We start from the raw sequence: 20,752 nt of genomic DNA on the forward strand, positions 1-20,752 counted from the left end.
GTTTTTTTTTTATGTCAGTGGACTACATCATATTTTGTGCTCAAGTGCATAGCTGCAGTGGTCAGAAGAAATGGTGAAACTCTAGTCTCCTGTCACCTGATACAAATACTGGACTGGAATTCAGACCAGCAGCTCCAGTATCTGGAGTAAAGTCATGAAATGAACACACCTCCAAATTTGAGACTGTTTTATTAAACGATTAATCCTATGCGCATGGCAACACCTTCAAAACTAAATGCTGAACAGTTGACAGTGTGTTATTTTAACATTTACAAGACCACTGTGTGAATGAGAAACTGGTGAGAAGGTATTTTGGCAGGTCTTCCTTTCCAGTTGAATCCATTTCAGGATTAAAAATCATGCCGTAAACGCCGCAGATGGCCAGTAGGCATCAATACGGGGTGACTTGTAAGCGATAATCTTTGGCAAAATGGCACACAATACGGTTGTTCACGTGCGTCGTTTGAGCCATCACTTCAATATCAGCTTTCGCTCAAGCTATGTGCTGTCATTCTTAAATGCCACAGGTTCCTCTTTTAGTTCATCTGCTCTTCTGTAGAATGCAGAACCGCAACCTGTAAAAGCAACAGAAAAACAGGAAAAAAGTGATGGAACTCTTTAAAACAAGTATTAATTGTAATTTGCTTATTCTACCGATGTTTATGTAGGAAATAAAACATGACAGGGCATGCATTTATAGAAAAATAATCAAAGACAAGGTGGTGTGGTGTGGTCAGACGTGAACATTATTATTATGATTATTTTGTCTAAAACAGCATGTTACGAATGTTTTATTAAACACCTGTTATTTATTTTTATTTATTAATTAAAGACATGCCATACTGAAAGTTACATTCATGTACTGCTCTGTTAGTTCCTGTTAACACTGTTTCACTGCTATTAATAGTTGTTTCCTCATCAGCCTCCCTTTTTGTCTATCTTTAAAAGTTTGTCAGTTTGTCACATAACTGAGAAACCAGAACACGCCTCAGAAATGTTCTATCCTGAGCACTTTACCTATGGCAATGACACTGGAGGCTCAACTAAATGAACCTCATGGAACACCTTAACATAACAACAATTATACTGTATACAAAAATTAATTAGCTCAATCGGTCCTTGAGGATTTATCAATATTGCAATCACAAAATTAACAACAACAAAAAACATCAATAATATACAGTCATTGAAGATTGCAATTTTTCAAAATGACCACAGATTATCTTCTGATTTGGGCTAAAATGTGTCATCGTAACACCATCATAACACACACTCAGGTTAAAGCCCATGTCAATTCCACTATCATCATGGAATAAAAAGCAATTGTAATAAAAAGGTGCGATCCTGATTAATCCAAGTAGTTTTCCACAAACAAGAGCATAGAAACTCCAGGTTGGAGCAGGAACTGATTGAACATTCCTTTAAATATTATAATAACAATGACCTTTAACATTCCTACACCAATTATTTAGTTTTACTTTATTTTCACCTGCCACATTGTACTCTTATATATTACTATGATTTATTTATTGGTTGTAGTATTAACTAGCTATTTACAGCTTGCAACTCACTACTGATTATTATATGTGCTGTATAGGCTTTGGCTGCTGTAGGAATGTCATTAAAAATGTATATTATTTGGGACCATCAATCCTTCTGTCTATCCCAATGGTGTCAAATCTTATCTGTAAAGGGCAGGTGTGGGGGCAGGTTTTCGATCTATGTGATGTCAGCTGTTTAATAAGCTGATTCTGGCTAGTAGATCATTAGTGTTCATTAAAAGCACTGTAATAGATGACACGTGTGGTAAAGGTGGACAGAAGTTCATCAGAATTGTTCAGTGGAATCATGCTGCTGCAAAAAGTGAACATCATCTGTACCTTCAGGGGTTAAGAAAGCCTCGTGACTAATACAGCACTCAGATCACTGAGGGAAAATCCTTAATGTTTATTCATGAACAGTAACTTAAAATAAAATAAACCGCTTTCTACAGATATACTGACCTGTTTGTGAAATCACTGTGTGATCCCAAATACTGCAATCCCAGCATGCTTTCCTCTAGCAGACACTTTATGAGTGGAGGATGGCGTGGATCCACCTCAAGATACACACGACTGGAATACAAATGCACAAAGAGAGCAAATGAACAACTGCAGGAAGCAGAGCTGAAGATGTGAAATCATAGGAAACAGATCTTATCACAGTAACAGATAAGACTCTAAAGCATTTCTGGTCACAAATACACATGAGATTTAATGGAATTTGGATTTCACAGAGAAAGCAGCATTTCTAGGAAAGGAATGCAGATTTCGGATTTAGTGGCCTCGAAAGAGCCAGTGATAATTTTCATGAAATGCTCAAGATGTTTGGAAGGATTCTTGAAACAAGAGAATCATCCAGTGCTGACACGTCCACACATACTCACACATGCAAACTATTATCTTCAGCTTTGTTGTGTAATAAATTTCCTGAAACAAGAAGGTGGCAAGTCAGATTATTTAACTTATTTTCAAGGGCAAGTGACACAGTTCACCACTGTGTAAATTATGGAGACAATTACTGGAAAGGAGCCCTATAATCCTGGGAACACCAGTATCCGCTTCCATGAAAATGTGAAAGACTGTGAGCAGGAGCGGATTCCCTGAAGCATATAAGAAGTGCTGGTAAAGCTCCTTAGTGAGATTAGAACATTCTATTTATACTCTGCTGGAATATACTCTCTCCACTAGACCTCACACATGAGATCATATTCACTGAGCAACAGATACACCCCGGTGGATCCTTAAAGCAAATTCACACACACACACACACACACACACACACACACACACACACACACACACACACACACACACACACACACACACACACATACACACACACACACACACAAACCTCCCCTTACCCTTCATCTGTTAAGAGTCTCGGTGCAAAAGTTAGAATCTGTCTGATTATTGACATCCCATCCAAACCTCCATCCAGCGCTGTGTGGTCTTCGAACCTACAATGATGAAGATAAATAGTCAATGTCACAATTGCTGGCTTCCTTCAGGAAAATATGCAGAATTTTTTTTTTTTTTACCCAAACAACTTGAATCCAATATATGATAATTTATTTATGTGTTATCTCTAAAAAAAAAAAAAAAGGCTATTTTATATATATACTGTATATTCAGCCTCACATGTTTTTTTTGCTGTTGTTTTTAAAAAACACCTCATCAAGGTCAAAGTCGCTCACTTCCACCATTTTCATGTTTGATGTGAACAATAAATCTCTTGACCAGTATCCACATGATTTTACATTTTGCATTGTGCTGCTCCCTCATGACTGGTAATCATGAATGTGCAGGTATTTCTAATAAAGTGGACAGAACTTACAGTATCTATGTCGGTGATTTAAATACCTGAGTATTTCTTCCTGCAGAAACTCCATATCCTGAGAAAACAGGTACGGAGGGTTGCTAACAATTACATCGACAGGACTGCAGCTTCTCAGTGTCAAATCAGCGTCTGAGAATAAGCGACATACATTTGCTCAGATCATAGATGCAAAGCTCTTAACATTAAAGCACCTCACTGACATGCCGACTGACCTTGGAAGCCCTGACAACACAATCAGCCTGAGCTTCCTGGCAATGAGGGCATTAACGGTGACAGAACAGAGTCTGCAGGAACAATATGCAACAACAGAAGCAGCTGCAGATTTCTTTGCCATTTCAGTGCTTTGGCAATACTGTAACTGCTATAACTGTCAATCCTGTAAAGCACACTGAATTCACCTGAACAGCAGCCAGTGAGAAATACACAGGAAGCCCTAAATACAAGCACAACAGTGTGTAAAACCATAGGACAGCATGTTCTTCCACAAAATACGATCAGATATAAAACCTTTCAAATTCAATGATATTGAAGACAAATATAAAAAATAAAGTTAACACAGAAGTGTAGGGTTTGTGCATACTGCATTCCTCAATTTTATTTTATTTTTCTTATTTATTTAGTTTATTTTAGTGTTTCTTGCCCCACAGTAAAATACAAAATCTTTTTTTTTTATGCAAATGACTCCTTTTCAGCTTTCAAGTCTTTCTCATAACTTGTTGTGTATCAAAATCCTCAAAGTTCATTGATATCTAAATTTCAAAATTAATCACAAACAGCTTTGACCTGACAAATTTTGAACGTAGACCTAAAACACATGATATATACAGTCAGGTCCATAAATATTGGGACACTGGCACAATTCTAACATTTTTGGCTCTATACACCACCACAATGGATTTGAAATGAAGCGAACAAGTTGTACTTTAACTGCAGACTGCCAGCTTTAATTTGAGGGCATTTACATCCAAATCAGGTGAACGGTGTAGGAATTATAACAGTTTGTATATGTGCTTCCCACTTGTTAAGGGACCAAAAGTAATCGGACAGAATAATAATCATAAATCAAACTTTCACTTTTTTAATACTTGGTTGCAAATCCTTTACAGTCAATTATAGCCTGAAGTCTGGAATGCATAGACATCACCAGATGCTGGGTTTCATCCCTGGTGATGCTCTGCCAGGCCTCTACTGCAACTGTCTTCAGTTCCTGCTTGTTCTTGGGGCATTTTCCCTTCAGTTTTGTCTTCAGCAAGTGAAATGCACACTTAATCAGATTCAGGTCAGGTGATTGACTTGGCCATTGCATAACATTCCACTTTTTTCTCTTAAAAAACTCTCTGGTTGCTTCTGCAGTATGCTTTGGGTCATTGTCCATCTGCACCGTGAAGCGCCGTCCTGTTGTGAACACCCTTCACAACAGTTGGCCAGATCAAGAACACTCTCCAGGAGGTAGGTGTATGTGTGTCAAAGTCAACAATCAAGAGAAGACTTCACCAGTGTGAATACAGAGGGTTCACTACAAGATGTAAACCATTGGTGAGCCTCAAAAACAGGAAGGCCAGATTACAGTTTGCCAAACAACATCTAAAAAAGCCTCCACAGTTCTAGAACAACATCCTATGGACAGATGGGAAGAGAAGGAAAGGAACTGCTCATGATCCTAAGCATACCACCTCATCAGTGAAGCATGGTGGTGGTAGTGTCATGCCGTGGGCATGTATGGCTGCCAATGGAACTGGTTCTCTTGTATTTATTGATGATGTGACTGCTGACAAAAGCAGCAGAATGAATTCTGAAGTGTTTCGGGCAATATTATCTGCTCATATTCAGCCAAATGCTTCAGAACTCATAGGACGGCGCTTCACAGTGCAGATGGACAATGACCCAAAGCATACTGCAAAAGCAACCAGAGAGTTTTTTAAGAGAAAAAAGTGGAATGTTATGCAATGGCCAAGTCAATCACCTGACCTGAATCCGATTGAGCATGCATTTCACTTGCTGAAGACAAAACTGAAGGGAAAATGCCCCAAGAACAAGCAGGAACTGAAGACAGTTGCAGTAGAGGCCTGGCAAAGCATCACCAGGGATGAAACCCAGCATCTGGTGATTTCTATGCGTTCCAGACTTCAGGCTATAATTGACTGTAAAGGATTTGCAACCAAGTATTAAAAAAGTGAAAGTTTGATTTATGATTATTATTCTGTCCGATTACTTTTGGTCCCTTAACAAGTGGGAAGCACATATACAAACTGTTATAATTCCTACACCGTTCACCTGATTTGGATGTAAATGCCCTCAAATTAATGCTAGCAGTCTGCAGTTAAAGCACAACTTGTTCGTTTCATTTCAAATCCATTGTGGTGGTGTATAGAGCCAAAAATGTTAGAATTGTGTCGATGTCCCAATATTTATGGACCTGACTGTAGATACCTATGTTAACTAAAAGGTCTAACATCTGCCAACACACAGCTTTTAACTACTGCACTCAATACATTGTGGGTGATTAAAATATTCATATTCAAATCTGCCTGATGTTCAGTCACCAAATTGTCACCCTTTTGTTATTTTTAAAAAGCATACAATAATCATTATTAGCAAATCCATCAGGCATCCAATGAAAGTATTGGAACAGCAAGGACCAATACATTTATTTTTATTCATTCCTTTATTCATTATACAATTCATTCATTATACAATGAACATATTTTACTCTATAAGAATTCTACTCCAAATAATTATATTCTCCTGAACGTTAAGACACATGTTGAATAGGGCTGGATTTTGTGTGCATGTGCTCTGCAATGACCTTGCGTTTGGGTATACGAGGATGTATCTGCTGGTGTATTATATGTCTGTTGGAAGTATACGAGGATAATTATCTGTACAGTTTTACCACAGTTACTGGTTTGTTAAATTTCAGGGGCCTAATGTCCTTCTGATCTATGTGCTGTTGCAGCCTGGTATCAAATAAAACATGTAGTAGAGAATCTCTGCGCTAAATTAAAAGCGTTGTCTTTTTCATTTAATGAATTCAATTGAAATTGTGTTGGGAATGAATAAGTAATATGCTCATAATATTTGGATCAATATTAACAGGTAACATTTCGTAAAGGATCAGTCATGCTACCTCACTGCTGAAGTCTACCTGCAGTCACTGCATACTATAATTATTGTACAAAATTCATTCTACATGCATAAATTGTCAAGCTGATTTACAAATGGAAACATAGAGTGTGTGTGTGTGTGTGTGTGTTGTATGGGTTGTCTATGTAAGGGGAAGAGAAACATAACTATTCTACCAAACCATGCAGTTTTTAACAACACAATGCGACTAATTTTTAAACATCACATACTTACCCTTCATAATATCTAAATGATAAACTTCCAGTCTGTCCAGCAGCCCCAGTCTATTGCAAAAAAAAATAACCTAATAACATAATTGCTTACATCAATGAAGCACAATTTCCTGTAAAGAAAATAATATACTTTTTATTATTGTGTTTTACTCGTGTTTACATTGGTTTTACTGTGACACATTGCGGTAGCCCATGAACCATGAAAGCATGACATCATAACCATCACATCTGCATGTTGTTAATGTGGTATTTATGCTGATGGTTATGTTACTCTTATAACACCATCATAGTGCTAGGCTGAATTTTGATATTTACTGAATGTCACTGTTCAGTTTCTCTTCCATCTTACCATTAGGGTTGGCTAGTAAAATGCGCTTGCAAGGATAAACCTTAGTTCTCTTGCAAGGAGACAAGACTTACAATACAATGTTTCATTCTGGCATCCATATCAGCTTATCTGTTGTTAACAAACGCCTTGAATTTTTGTTGAACCAACAACACTAACGGTAGCAGTAACCGCTCCAGTGAATCATCCACAACATCGGCACCCTTCGAGAAGGAATGTTTTAAATACAAGCAGGTGTAATCAACATCAAAGGGGTTTTTGTGTTTTTTGATTTGAACTAAAGATTTGGCTAAAGGCAACTGTGCCCAAGAACTGACAATTTCTGCCTGTAATGTTTTCCATTATAGAGAGCAGCAGCCTCCGGTGCTTGGTCAAGGATTAATGAATAAAAATTAAATCAAATACTACTGTAATTAATGTCTACTCTTGCTGCTACCCTCAATGTTTTACACACACACACACACACACACACACACACACACACACACACACACACACACACACACACACATATATATATATATATATATATATATATATATAGAGGGAGAGAGAGAGAGAGTAAACACTCTTCTAGATGTAAAAGAGATTCACTGTATAAATAATTCACCATATAAACAGGAACAAAGCCTCTCTCTGTCTCTGTAAATGTATGTGTATATAACGATCCCAACATCAGGAGCTCTTAAAGATGCTGCACTCACCTGCCTGCATTTTCCTCAGTGAGACAAACTGCTTCCTGGCTTTGGTCCAATGCAACTGCCTTGAGCTTAGAAACAACACATTAAAAACCACAGCTTATTATCAGACACATTGCAATATCAAGACACAGTATAAATACTGCTAAATTAGGTATGTTGTAGTAAATTAGTTCTCTTTGCCTGCCTTTACACCAGCAGAGGTGCCAACACTGCTAACAAGAAAACAACAACAAGATTTTTACGCAAACATATAAGAGCAAAATAAGCGACTTCATGTTAACAGCAGAAAAGATTAACAAGTTGAAATTATATTTAATTGCATACATGTATAAGTAACCAGCCGAATGTTAAAGCTTACTCTATAACTGTTACAAAATAAACATAAGTGCAGGCCCAGTTTGCTCTGGGTCATTATTTTGTTCATAATAATAATAAAGAGTCTATCACTGTCGTGAATCCATTCTTTTGATTAATTATGCTATATATACAAAAACCTTTAGCACTCACATATAAAAGGAAAGTATGAAATAAACCAAACAACTCATCTGTCCAAATATGAACTTATGAATATATGAATATATTTTCCTCTGAGAAACACTCACAGGAAGTGGTTTTGGTTTGTTTCAGTGTGCAATGTGACACAGCAAGTCAAACATACAGTGCAGCAGCAGCAACAACAGACAATGCAACAAACCAACAAACAGTGCAGCAGAACACTAAAGACAGGACATAAGACAAAAAACCAGAACACATGGCACTCGTGTGTAAAACACAATGCAAAAAAAGTTGAAAGAAATCTTTCAGGAAGAGATGCTATGGACTGGGCTGAGTTGAGTAACTGGATATTGTCCAGAAAGAAACTGAAGATACTTTTGTGAAGGTGGTTCAGATGTTGATGGACCTATAGCCTCTATAACCAAACGAGCCTGTACAAGTTGTTGTACGGCAGATCCTAAGCTGCACTTTTCTTACTAAACAAGCTGTTTGTTGCAATTAAGCCATCTCTGTTTTCCCTTCTCAGATCCAAATAGAATTGTTCTTGTTTTATCAAGTTGACTGAGCATGTTTGCCTTGCACCTCTGGGACTGGGTGTCTGATTACCTCCTCTGTCGTGTGTGAGCGGAGGCTGCATGACCTCTCCGTGCTCTGGGGGTTTCCCTCGGATACTATGGTTTCCTCCCTTGTCCAAAGATGCTTAAACTATCTAGCAGCACTAATTTCTCAGTAGTGTGCAAGTTTGTGTGTAATTGTGCACTGTGATAGGTTGGCACTCTGTTCACAGTCTCCCATTTTATGCTCCGAGTCCCCTGGGATAGTCTCCGGTTTCCCCTTAATCTTGTATAAGTGGTACAGAAAATGGATATATGTCTGGATGTAAACTAAAAGACTGTATGCTTGTGTGATTTGAAAAAATGCAGGAGTGTCTATCTAATTTGTTTCTGTCCCCTTTGGGACAAAAAAAAATACAAGCTGCTCCACTTTTTTTTACCTACCATAAAGACCAGTCTCACCTTCTGATTTTCTACTGGCTCACAAGACCAAGGCTTAATTCACAGTTCCTAGATAAAGTCCATGCAAAGCAAAATTCTAGCTATTTATTTCCTTTCCCCTTCAGCAAACTGTTTTTCCAGACAAGCTCTTTTTATTCTTACAGAAAGAGCAGTTTTCATGTCTCTCCCATATCACCGGGGTGACTAACATCGTAAATGCTTTGACTAAGCTGCAAATGTTGGCACCTCTGTAACAGCGTAACAACTGAAGTGATATAAATAAAGTGAGCAGAGGCTAACCTGTGGTACACTATGCAGGAGGCTCAGAGAGATGGCACCTGATCCACATCCCACCTCCAAGCATCGCAAAGTTCTCATTCCCCACTGTGACCGCAGATCCTTTAACACCAAACTAACCAGTTCCTGCACACACACACACACACATACATATACACACATACACATACACACACACAAAGATCACTCATACCTGTATGCCCAAATACAGAGTATGTTTATACCATAACTTACAGTTTCCTATGTTTCCACATCATTAGAAGTGAAACTCCTAAGTTTGCAAACACTGTAAAGGGCACTGTGTCCTACTATGAAACGTTTGCGTGTGCCAGACGAGTGTATATGTGTATATGTATAAACCTCTGTCTCCGGGCGGGGAATAAACACTGGAGGTCTCATCTTCAGCGTCAGATCTCTGAAGTCCCACTCCTCAATCACATACTGCACCGGCATCCTGAAACACACAACAAACACACACACACACACACACACACACACACACACACACACACACACACACACACACACACACACACACACTTACTTTATATCCTTTAGGCATTACAAATGTGATCCATTAAATAATTGCTTCTAACATCTGCACTACAGGTTTAGCACAAGAATTTCCCTCATCAGATTAATATCTATCAAATCTGTCTGTCTGTCTGTCCCTCCATCCATGTAAACTTCCATAACCTTTAATATACAGACATCTTGCTAACAGACAACCACAAAAAAAAGGAGATGAACGAATACTGGTCCACTCATTACCATGCTCATTTTTTCATATTTGTGAAGAATGCTCCAATACCATGTGACACTGTGATATAAGCCAGGAAATGACAGGACTGGACTTGTTTTAAAGAATGAAATTATAATCATTAATAAAGGCAAACAAAGCGAAGTAGTCTGCAAATTCTGCTTTAAGGAAATATCACAAGGAGCCTTTAGTTATGATCATTTAAAAAAAACATATTAAAAATACAGATCAGCATGAGTGATTCTTTGCTAGAAGCACACAGCAACATTCACTAGTCTACAGAAGACAAACCTAGCTCAGTGAAATTAACACAAAAAACTCCCACAGTATATTGTTTTTGCTATATTTACATAAAATCTATATTCTTTCAGGTTTGCAGGCAGCGTTTAGATTTTACCCATAACCCATCATTTTTCATTGTTCTTAAAAGCAAAGGCTTCAGATATGTATCCAAAAATAAAATATTCTGATACCAGGAAAAATTATTTGATAGCCTGCTGATTTTGTACGTTTGCACACTGACAAAGAAATGAGCAGTCTATAATTTTAATGGTAGGTTTATTTAAACAGTGAGAAACAGAATAACAACAAAATAATTAACAGAAAAATACATTTTAAAAAAGATATGAATGGATTTCCATTTTAATGAGTGAAATAAGTATTTGATTCCCTACCAATCAGCAAGATTTCTGGCTCCCAGGTGTCTTTTATATAGGTAAAGTGTTTAGATTACTAGCACTCTATTAAAGGGAGTGCTCCTAATCTCAGCTCCTTACCTGTATAAAAGACACCTGATTTGACAATCAGATTTCAAACTCTCCAGCATGGCCAAGGCCAAAGAGCTGCTCACAGATGTCAGGGACAAGATTGTAGACCCACACAAGGCTGGAATGGGCTTAAAGACCATCGCCAAGCAGCTTGGTGAGAAGGTGACAACATTTGGAAGAAACATAAAATAAGTGTCAATCTCCCTCGGTCTGGGGCTCCACACAAGATCTCACCACTTGGAGTTTCAATGATCGTGAGAACGGCGATGAATCAGCCCAGAACTACATGGGAGGTTCTTGTCAATGACAGTCTCAAGACAGCAGGATCATGAAAACAATTGGTAACACACTATGCCGTGAAGGACTAAAATCCTTCAGCCCCCACAAGGTTCCCCTGCTCAAGAAAGCACATGTACAGGCAAGTCTGATGTTCAGTGAACATTTGAAATAGAGGAGAACTGAGACCAAAATCACGCTCTTTGGCATCAACTCAACTCTCTGTGTTTGGATGAGGAGGAATACGGTCTATGATCCCAAGAACACCATCCCCACCGTCAAACATGGAGGTGGAAACATTATGCTTTGGGAGTGTTTTTCTGCTAAGGGGACAGGACAATTTCACCGCATCGAAGGGGCGATGGACTGGGCCATGGACGGTCAAATCTTGGGTGAGAACCTCCTTCCCTCAGCCAGAGCATTGAAAATGGGTTGTGGATGTGCATCCCAGCATGACATGAACCCAAAACACACGGACTAGGTAACAAAGGAGTGACTCAAGAAGTTAAAATAAACTTACCATTAAACATATAGACGGATCTTTTTTTTTGTCAGGGGGCAAACGTACAAAATCAGCAGGGGATCAAATATTTTTCCCCCCACACTGTACACAGCTGTATATAATCCGATTACGGGAAAGCTTTGTGTCAATAGTAAGTCAGCTTTCATATTACATTACAATAACAGATAATGTACGCCATTAATAAATCCAGAAGGAGGATATGACAAATAACACCATCAAGCTGTTAAGTCTGTGATGTTTACTGCAGACAAAATCTATTTGCTGATTTTACACACATGGGCAATATCCATGCCCTGAATGACCTAATTCTTGTGCCAAGTGTGCCTATCAGATAACAGCTGTAATCTGATTAAAAGATCACAGCCTGTCATCTACTGTGACCATTTGGATAATCAGAAAGCTGTCAAAATCACATCATGATCAGTCTATTAATGGGCATGTAAACACACTCATTGGTCGGCTTGAAAATTAAAAAAAAAAAAAAAAAAAAACAAGAACATTTGAGGGGCTGTACCTCGTCATACGCTTGGAACAAAGCGCCCACACTTTCTCTCTCTCTTTGTCAGTCAGTCTTTCTTGGAGCCTTCTCCTCTCCACACTTTGCAGCTTTAACAGATAGACAGAAATGTTTTTGTAATCTGAAAAACATGGAGGTGGTTGTGACTGAAAACGTAATTTGATTCCTAGAAGTTCCTGCACAAACATGCAGTAATTGTCACAGAGAAGGTCACTGAGTATGTTTGCTGAAGAGAATGAGACACTCTCTCTCTCTCTCTCTCTCTCTCTCTCTCTCTCTCTCTCTCTCTCTTTCAAACACACGCACACACACAAAGAAATGCCAAGAATTGAGGCAAATAAAGTGACTCATAAAGGAAGCTAATGAAGTTTATAAATAGAGGGCTTTCCAGATACAGTCCTGAATTGAGTCATTCACAAAAAAAAACAAGGTCATATCATGTCCTGTTTTTCATTTTGGTACACCCCATAACCTGGGTCATTTGATATGGAGCTCCCACAGCAAGCAGCAAGTACTTTATTTCATACAGATCACAGTTTTTCTATTTTGGGAAGCATCGCTCATGTTTTTGCCATATAACTAAGTAATGACACGTTGCACCATTGTTGGTATTCTGTCCCAGATGCTTGCTTTTTAAACCCATTCATCTCTGAGAAGTAAAGAACAAGTAAGAACTTAAAGAAAGTTTGAGCTGCTGCTCAGACTGAAGCTGGATAATAAATGGACACAGATGAAGTTTACTATTAATGCCAGGATGTTGTACTAAACCCACTGAAAATCTGCGTGGTCAATTAGAGAATTTTAGCAATCGGCAGTCAAGATGCTCTATGAAGTGGATGGGAACAAGCCAATTCTATGACTTATGATGATTTAAAGTCATTAATCGATAGTAAAAAATCATAAAAATAAAAAAGCGTAAAAATCATAAACATAAAATCAGCTGCTTTACAGTGAGTTTGTAATTAACTGTATTTATATACAACATATATAAGAGACACTCATGGCATCCTTTTAAATAAAAAGAAAAATAATAATAAACACAAATCCACAAAAAGTATATTGCAACATAATTTATCTGTCAGCGATGTGGGGATAAAAATAGATACAAATGCAGGATAGCTAAAATAAACAGATTTATTAAATACAAAACAGGAACAAAGACTCGAAAAACAACATGACAAAGGCGACAACATACGACAAAACATGACATGACGAGACAAGACGTGGCAAGAGACGACAACAAGGGTTCCGCACTGATAAAGGCAACGCGGCTCGACTAAATACTAATAACAATTAGACACATAAGGAACAGGTGTGTAAAGGCGAGGAGGAAAAGACAAAGGTGAGGCAGACACGTGAACACAGAACATAAACAAAAGCACGTGGCCGAAAGTCCGGGCTGGAACCTGACATTATCACAATATCGGTATTATATGGTCACTTATAGGACAGTAGTAGTTGCGGATAACTGTGACGGATAACTGTGTAATGACAGTCATGTCTGTTTACTGTAAACAGGTTGGGTTCAATTTGAGATGTTTCTACCCTAAAAAAAAAAACAGTATATAATATAGAGTGCATAGGACACAACTCTACTCACCCACAATGCAAACTCATTCATAAAGCAAATCTGTAGTGTTTTATATAACTGCATCCATTATACTGTAGAAGGATGATCAGTACAGATCAACACTTTAGGCACAGTGTAAATAACAGACTAGAGGTTTTATTTTTAGTGAATGAAGAGTCTATCATTTATAGCAGAACCGACAAACAAGAAACAGAAAAGAACTCTACATCTATCTAGCTGTTTGCATCAGTTTTGTAGCCTAATTAACCTTTTCAGCCACAGACAATCAGGTTCTGGATTGTGCAACACCTTTAATTCCTTTATTATTCTACATTTTACTGTCAGAGCTTCATTACAGAGCAAAATAATAACAAGTGTGTCATTACCCCATGTCCATTTACTTACAGACTAAACAGTGAAAACAGTGGCTCAGAGAAAGACAGAAAACATGACTCACAGTTTTCTTTCCCAGGACATGAGCTATGATGTAGTGTGAGGAGAGAAGCGGCTCAGAGATTCCATGCTGCTGGAAATACTGCGTCCACACGTTCACCGCCTGCTCTGCTGTAACCTCGCAGTCTGCAGGAGAAGCGGGTGCGCCACCTACACCTCCACTTCCACACGACACCCGCAGCAGAGCCTAAACAGAGATACATTCAATTTATCTTTCATTCTTCTGTAACAAAATCACGGCTACATGATTATCTGCATTTTAATCATCACTGTATTGGCCTTCCTAAGTTAATTAAACATAATGTGAACAAAGTGAAGTAAATTAGTTCAATGATTTGTTTTATTCTCAAGTGTTTGTATTTACTTCTCTTGTGTAATCTTAATTGGTCTCTGTTCTTATTGATCTTACCTTACATGAATAATAAGTAATAAAAAATACAAGATGACTAACTAGTTGCACAATTACCTAAGAATAAATCTTGTGCATTTTATAAATAACACCTGGCTGCTATTTACTCTCTTAATGATTGTGAAAGTAGTGTGTTTACTTATTTATTCCAAACCGAATTTTTCCAGAGGAAAAAACGCTACATATTAAAATGTGTTTGTTCACAGACATTGGGAACGAATATTAAGCCATGATAAATAACACTTTTAATTACTAGATATAATAGACAAACAGTTCATGTAATCTGTACGTAATCTGTAATCTGTTACGTGACCATCCTACTTGACTCACATCAAAAGCATATCAATGTACAGTTGTCGTGTTAAACAATAAATAAATCTTACTTCACTAGATATATATATATTTCATTTAAATAGATCAAACCGTAAGAAAAAACTAACTAGCCTTATTTGGACTAACTGTTTGTGAGCACCTGATTAACCCTTGTATGTTGTTCGGGTCTGTGGGACCCATAATCATAAACATCAATAGTTTTGAAAAACTTTGCTTCCTTGTAAATTTGTTGATTTATTTCCCACACATAACTTGATTAAATTTGATTTTCTTTTTTTTATTCCATTTTATTAAAAAACAACAAAAAATGAGTAGCACTTTAATTAAAAAATGTGATGTAATAAAGGTTAAGGGCAAATATTAACCATATATGCTCTTTATATTGCTTGTAATTGGGATGAAGTAAACATCTGTAGAGTATTTTAACATAAATTTTTTTGATTGTGTTGAATTAAAAACCCAAAAATGCAGAGGGTCCACAAGACCCAGGAACACTGGCTGAGTAACAAATATACGAACACCATACAAGGGTTAATCAAACCTATATGTGCTTGTTGAACATCCAGTTAAAGATGCAGTCCCTCCTTTGCTCTCATAATAACCTTCAAACTAGATTTTGGATTATAGCTGTGGGGATTTAAGATCATTCAGCCAAAGAGCAATAGTGAAGTCAGGTACTGATGTTCAGTGAGGAGGTCTGGGCTGCAGGTTAAGATCAGGGCTCTGTGCAGGACACTCGAGTTCTTCCACTCCAGTAACCCACTTCTTCCTCTAGCAACCGAGGTCTTCATGGAGCTGACTGTGGCATTGAGGCATTGTCATGCTGGAACATATTTGGACCTCATAATTCCAGTGAATCGAATTTATAATGCTACAGAACAAAAAAAAAAGATTTTAAATTAATGTGCTAACAATTTTGTGGAACAGTCTGAGGAAAAGTGGCTACGGGACAACTACAGTATGAATGTCCTTTAGTGGCCCAGGCAGAGCCCTGATCGAACCTTGAACCTGATTTAACCTCTCTGGAGAGATCTTAAAGTGGCTGTTCACCGACGCTCCCCATCCAACCCGATGGAGCTTAAGATGACCTGCAAGGGCCAAAAAAAATAGGTGTGCCAAGCTTGTAGCAGCATACTCAAAAAATAATTGCTGTAATTACTTGTACACAGTAGGCTGTGAATACTTATGTAGATGTGATTTTTCGTTTTTTATTTTTAATAAATTTAAAAAAGATTTCCAACTTACGTTGTCATTATGGGGAATTGTTTGTAAAATTCTCAGGAAAATAATGAATTTAATTCATTTTGGAATAAGGTAGTAACATAACAAATACCGGTGAGTGTGATGGTCAGATGTCCACACACCTTTGACCATATAGAGTACGTGTTTCTAAACTTAAACCTGCCAATTAACTGTAACAAATGAGCCTGAGTTTTAATCTAGAACAAATACAATCATGTTGTTTTTTTTTTTTTGTTTTAACTCTAGAGTACAATTCATTGTTCATTTTCTAAGAAGTTTAAGATTTTACTGCATTGTTGGTCACCATTATAGTTTTACTTCACTTATGTTTGTGTGCTCTCCATTGTGCAGTTGCTACCTTTATAAGAGTTGTAATGTACTTTATGTTGTTGTTTATTAACTAATAACTACACTGTATATTAACAGTTATTACATTATTTTCATTATTACTACTTCTAATAACAAAATAATCAATAATAAGAACAAAAATATTATTAATAATAACTAGTTATGTGATTTCAATATTTTATATTAATAATATTTTATAATTAATAATATGCTTTTATTCACAACTTTTGGTTTGAAATCTCATTTGAATTGTGTATTTAATTCTCTGTCCACCATCTCACCTGCTGTATTATTATTATTCCTCTTCTTTTCCACTCAGTGAAACCTCTCTGACTCCAGAGGAACTTTACTGACATTAAACTTAACATCATTCATCTTTTGTAGACCAACATCTTCATAAAAGGAATAAAAGCCAGGAATAAAAATGTCAGTATTAGAGACCACGCTGTTCACAGGCTTAAGCCTAAACAAGGAAGCTGTACGCAACCCGATTTCAAAATAGAAGTCTAACACTTTCATATATAATAATCGCGATAATCGTAATAATAATATGAAAAGGAAGTGAGCATCCCATTTAACTTGAATTGTGACCCAATGCACCTGGAATAGACTCATGTGAGGCTGTGTAAGACAAGCAGTTCAGAAATTTGTTTGGTTGCATGGATGTAAAAACCTCACAACAATCATCCTTCTAGCTATAATAAAATTAAACGCCAGATGGCGCCAAAACCTTTCACTGTCCCTCTTCTGCTCTGCCTTCAGGTCCAGTATAAATACATGAAATATCGATTGAGAGAGAGAGAGAGAGAGAGAGAGAGAGAGAGAGAGAGAGAGAGAGAGAGAGAGAGAGAGAGAGAGAGAGAGAGAGAGAGAGGTTCTCTATTTGGTTGGTTCTCCACATGCAAACTCATAATAAGTACCTCAGGGCATAAAGCAAGAGAATTCACCCTGCATGGGATGCCAGTCCATCTCAGGCCAAAATCCATCCACAAAGATCCTCACAAGGACAGAAGGCAAACATTTGTCTGTGTGTGTAATCTGACCTAAGATTAAATGATATTTAATAAAACAATGCATGTCCCCATCAGCCAAGCCTAAACTTTCATTTAAATTATAAGCTGATGGACAATGAGTGAAGCAAAATCATCACAAAAAGCTGTTAAAAATATACAAGACATGACATTTCATTCAGACTAACCTGGGCAATTTGTGTCAAGCCCAGACGAACACTGACAGTTCAGCTGCAGGCACACAGACAATTGCAGTATTAAAAAAAAATAAAAAATTAGCAGCTGTATAAAGACGATCCTGAAATCAAGCCGTTTCCCTGCAAATGGAATTTGTGAAAATATACATGTAGTATTGCCTACTACTTTGTAATACAGTACTATGTAGTATTGAAAACTATGACTGTCATGACTGTACTGCTGGTACATGTGAGAGAAAGAGCTTTGTGTATGTGAGAGAAAAGAGAAAGAGCTTCTGAGGCCAGATGGTACTGATTGTTGCTGTGAACTGGAAAGTTCTGTGTGAGTCTGTCAGAGACCTGCTATAGCTCTGGTGTTTACTCTAAACACATCACATACTGGAGCAGACAGCCAGACTGAAAACACACACACACAGACACACACACAGACACAGACACACACACACACACACACACACACACACACACACACACACACACACACACACACACACACACACACACACACACACACACACACACACGGGGGAAAAGAAAGAGCAAAGGAAATGAGCAATAAAGTAAAGGAAGGAAATGGGACAAGGAAGGAAGGAAGACACAATAAAAGGCTGAAGTGAATAATGATGAAAAAAGCATTTCACGATTTGAGAATCAAGCGTGAAGTTTATTTGATATGCATCTCTTTTAGAGGCGTGCCTGGATTTAATTCACATTGTATTTTTAATTACAGTGAAGAAACCCGCTGATGCTCTCATATAGATTTCCCTGATATGCTGAGCAGGACTCGATTAGTACACACAGTCCCCAAGCTGCTCTGCTACTACTCTGAAGAAATAACAGATTCATTTTGAAGCTACTCGACGTGACTGCATGATGCTCTGCTAGTACTGAATACATAACACTTGATGAAGTACAGAGAAATGGAACTAAATTAAGATGCTCGAAGACTAATATGACAAAGATGTATAATAAAGAGATTTGGTAGCCTAGTGGTTATGGTGTTGGACTACACATCAGAAGGTCATGAGTTCAAATCCCAGATTCATCAAGCTGCCACTGCTTTGCCCCTGAGCAACACCCTTGACTCTCAATTGTTTAGTTGTATAAATTTAAATAAAAAAATATATAAGGCACTCTGGATAATGGTGTCTGCTAGATGCCATAAAATGTAAAGGGAGAAATAAAGGCAAGACACATAGTAGATACAATTAGCAAAATTAGTGTAACGAACTTAAGATGGTACAGTGATGCATATGAATATTTATCATATAAAACAGATTTTTATTTATTTATTTATTTATTTGAATTATTTTTAGTCTCTGGTTTCTCTTTGTTCGGTTTCTGAGTCTGGTTCCTCTCAGTGCTTCTATAAAACTGCTATGTGGTCCTAAACAAGGCCATCTTTTTTAGATTCTTTGCAGAAGACAGGACTGTGTGTCCTCAAAGACGATCTCCAATAACACACAAGCATTCTGAGATCTTATCTGCATGTGAAGTCCAAATAAATAGAAGAACAGATATCATTCTCAGAATAGTTCTTCTACTGGAAATCTTTTCCTTGTGCGATGTTAGTGATGATCTGAGTTCAATGTCATTTCTTGTACTGAGAGTGGATCAGAGTGGATCAGAGTGGATCAGAGTGGATCAGTACAGCCACTGCACCCAAATACACAATTCCTTTTTTGCTCTTCCTCTGGGTTTTGTAAACTTGGTATTTCTCTGGGATTCATAGAAACTCCCAGAGAAAAGGGTCAGTGCAAAATATAAAGCTTCTCCGTTCCTCTAGGGCTTCTATAGATAACTCTCTACAACTGAGCTAACAGTATATAGGAAAAACTACTTCTTTTTTAAGGATGTATCTCAGGTGTAACATCCTGTTCATCAGGTCTGTCTGTTTTCTGACATTTTATTCGGTCAATTTTTCCGGGTTTGACTGTCACAGCCATGCAAACACTGTAAATAATTGCTGTGATTTCCACAACATAGTCAGTGTAATTATGAAAGTGTGCAATAAATAAAAAGTGAAGAACCTGTCTATTTTCTACAAGCAGAAAGTTCTCCAGATAAAACCACAGAGACAGTAAACCCAACGTAAAATGTGTTCTTCAGCTGTGGATGCTTGGCAAAATATTAACCTCATGCTTTATTTATTTATCTATCTATCTATCTATCTATCTATCTATCTATCTATCTATCTATCTATCTATCTATCTATCTATCTATCTATCTATTTATTTATTTATAGATTGATTGATTGATTGATTGATTTAGTCATTTAGTTGTCAGTTATTTTTATTTAACAGTATAAAAGTACAGAATTGTCACAAAAGCCCATTTGCTTTCTTCTTGTATTTTTTTTTTTTTTTTTTGGTATTCAGGTATCCTGTCTTTTTGGTTCTCATTGTTCAGTCCAGCAAGTTTATTAGAAACTAATTTTTTTAATTTAGCAGATACTACAATGAATGGCATTTTAAGGTGGTTAAGAATAGCAATGAAAAAAAGATAACTTTTGCTTCACCTCACCTTGCCTAGTGAAGACAATGGATTACTTTATGTTTCATTTAAAACGCATCCGGATGAAGTATTGAAAATTTGTCATTACAGCTGGAGTTCAAGAGAAGAAATAAGATCACATAAAATCAATCAAGCTCTTATGTTCTACATTATTACCTAACCTTTTTCTTATTGCTTTTAAGTTATTGCCTTACTAAACACTTTTTCATCACGCTTCCCTGTTAGGATAGATTTCAGATTTTTCAGATCATTTGGTTATAAT

General features: G+C 37.2%; 1 protein-coding gene across 2 annotated transcripts; it reads right to left on the reverse strand.

The window, feature by feature from the left end:
- Positions 1 to 172: 172 nt before the first annotated feature.
- Positions 173 to 17,254, reverse strand: hemk1 (HemK methyltransferase family member 1). Of its 2 annotated transcripts, XM_027146701.2 has the most exons (12): positions 17,051 to 17,185; positions 15,782 to 16,267; positions 14,442 to 14,624; positions 12,412 to 12,503; positions 9,932 to 10,025; positions 9,575 to 9,697; positions 7,788 to 7,852; positions 6,739 to 6,788; positions 3,405 to 3,510; positions 2,906 to 3,001; positions 2,004 to 2,114; positions 173 to 575 (listed from the first exon to the last, which is right to left on the reverse strand). In XM_027146701.2, the coding sequence occupies exons 2-12, from the start codon at positions 15,824 to 15,826 to the stop codon at positions 542 to 544; spliced, it is 999 nt and encodes a 332-aa protein (XP_027002502.2). In that variant the 5' UTR covers positions 15,827 to 16,267; positions 17,051 to 17,185; the 3' UTR covers positions 173 to 541. The 2 variants fall into 2 exon arrangements, with proteins under 2 accessions (XP_027002502.2, XP_027002501.2); XM_027146700.2 differs by lacking the exon at positions 15,782 to 16,267 and having other exon boundaries at positions 17,051 to 17,254.
- Positions 17,255 to 20,752: the final 3,498 nt, after the last annotated feature.

The sequence above is a fragment of the Tachysurus fulvidraco genome, chromosome 5 (genome assembly GCF_022655615.1).
Source record: "Tachysurus fulvidraco isolate hzauxx_2018 chromosome 5, HZAU_PFXX_2.0, whole genome shotgun sequence".
NCBI classification, from domain to species: domain Eukaryota; kingdom Metazoa; phylum Chordata; class Actinopteri; order Siluriformes; family Bagridae; genus Tachysurus; species Tachysurus fulvidraco.

What these genes read in the sequence shown, in the direction of transcription:
- hemk1 (XM_027146700.2), bottom strand. Translation starts at nt 17,140, where the DNA reads ATGATGTTAAGTTTAATGTCAGTAAAGTTCCTCTGGAGTCAGAGAGGT. An exon ending in GAATAATAATAATACAGCAG is followed by an intron (nt 14,625 to 17,050) that starts GTGAGATGGTGG and finishes ATCTCTGTTTAG; the next exon opens with GCTCTGCTGCGGGTGTCGTG. An exon ending in ATGTCCTGGGAAAGAAAACT is followed by an intron (nt 12,504 to 14,441) that starts GTGAGTCATGTT and finishes TATCTGTTAAAG; the next exon opens with CTGCAAAGTGTGGAGAGGAG.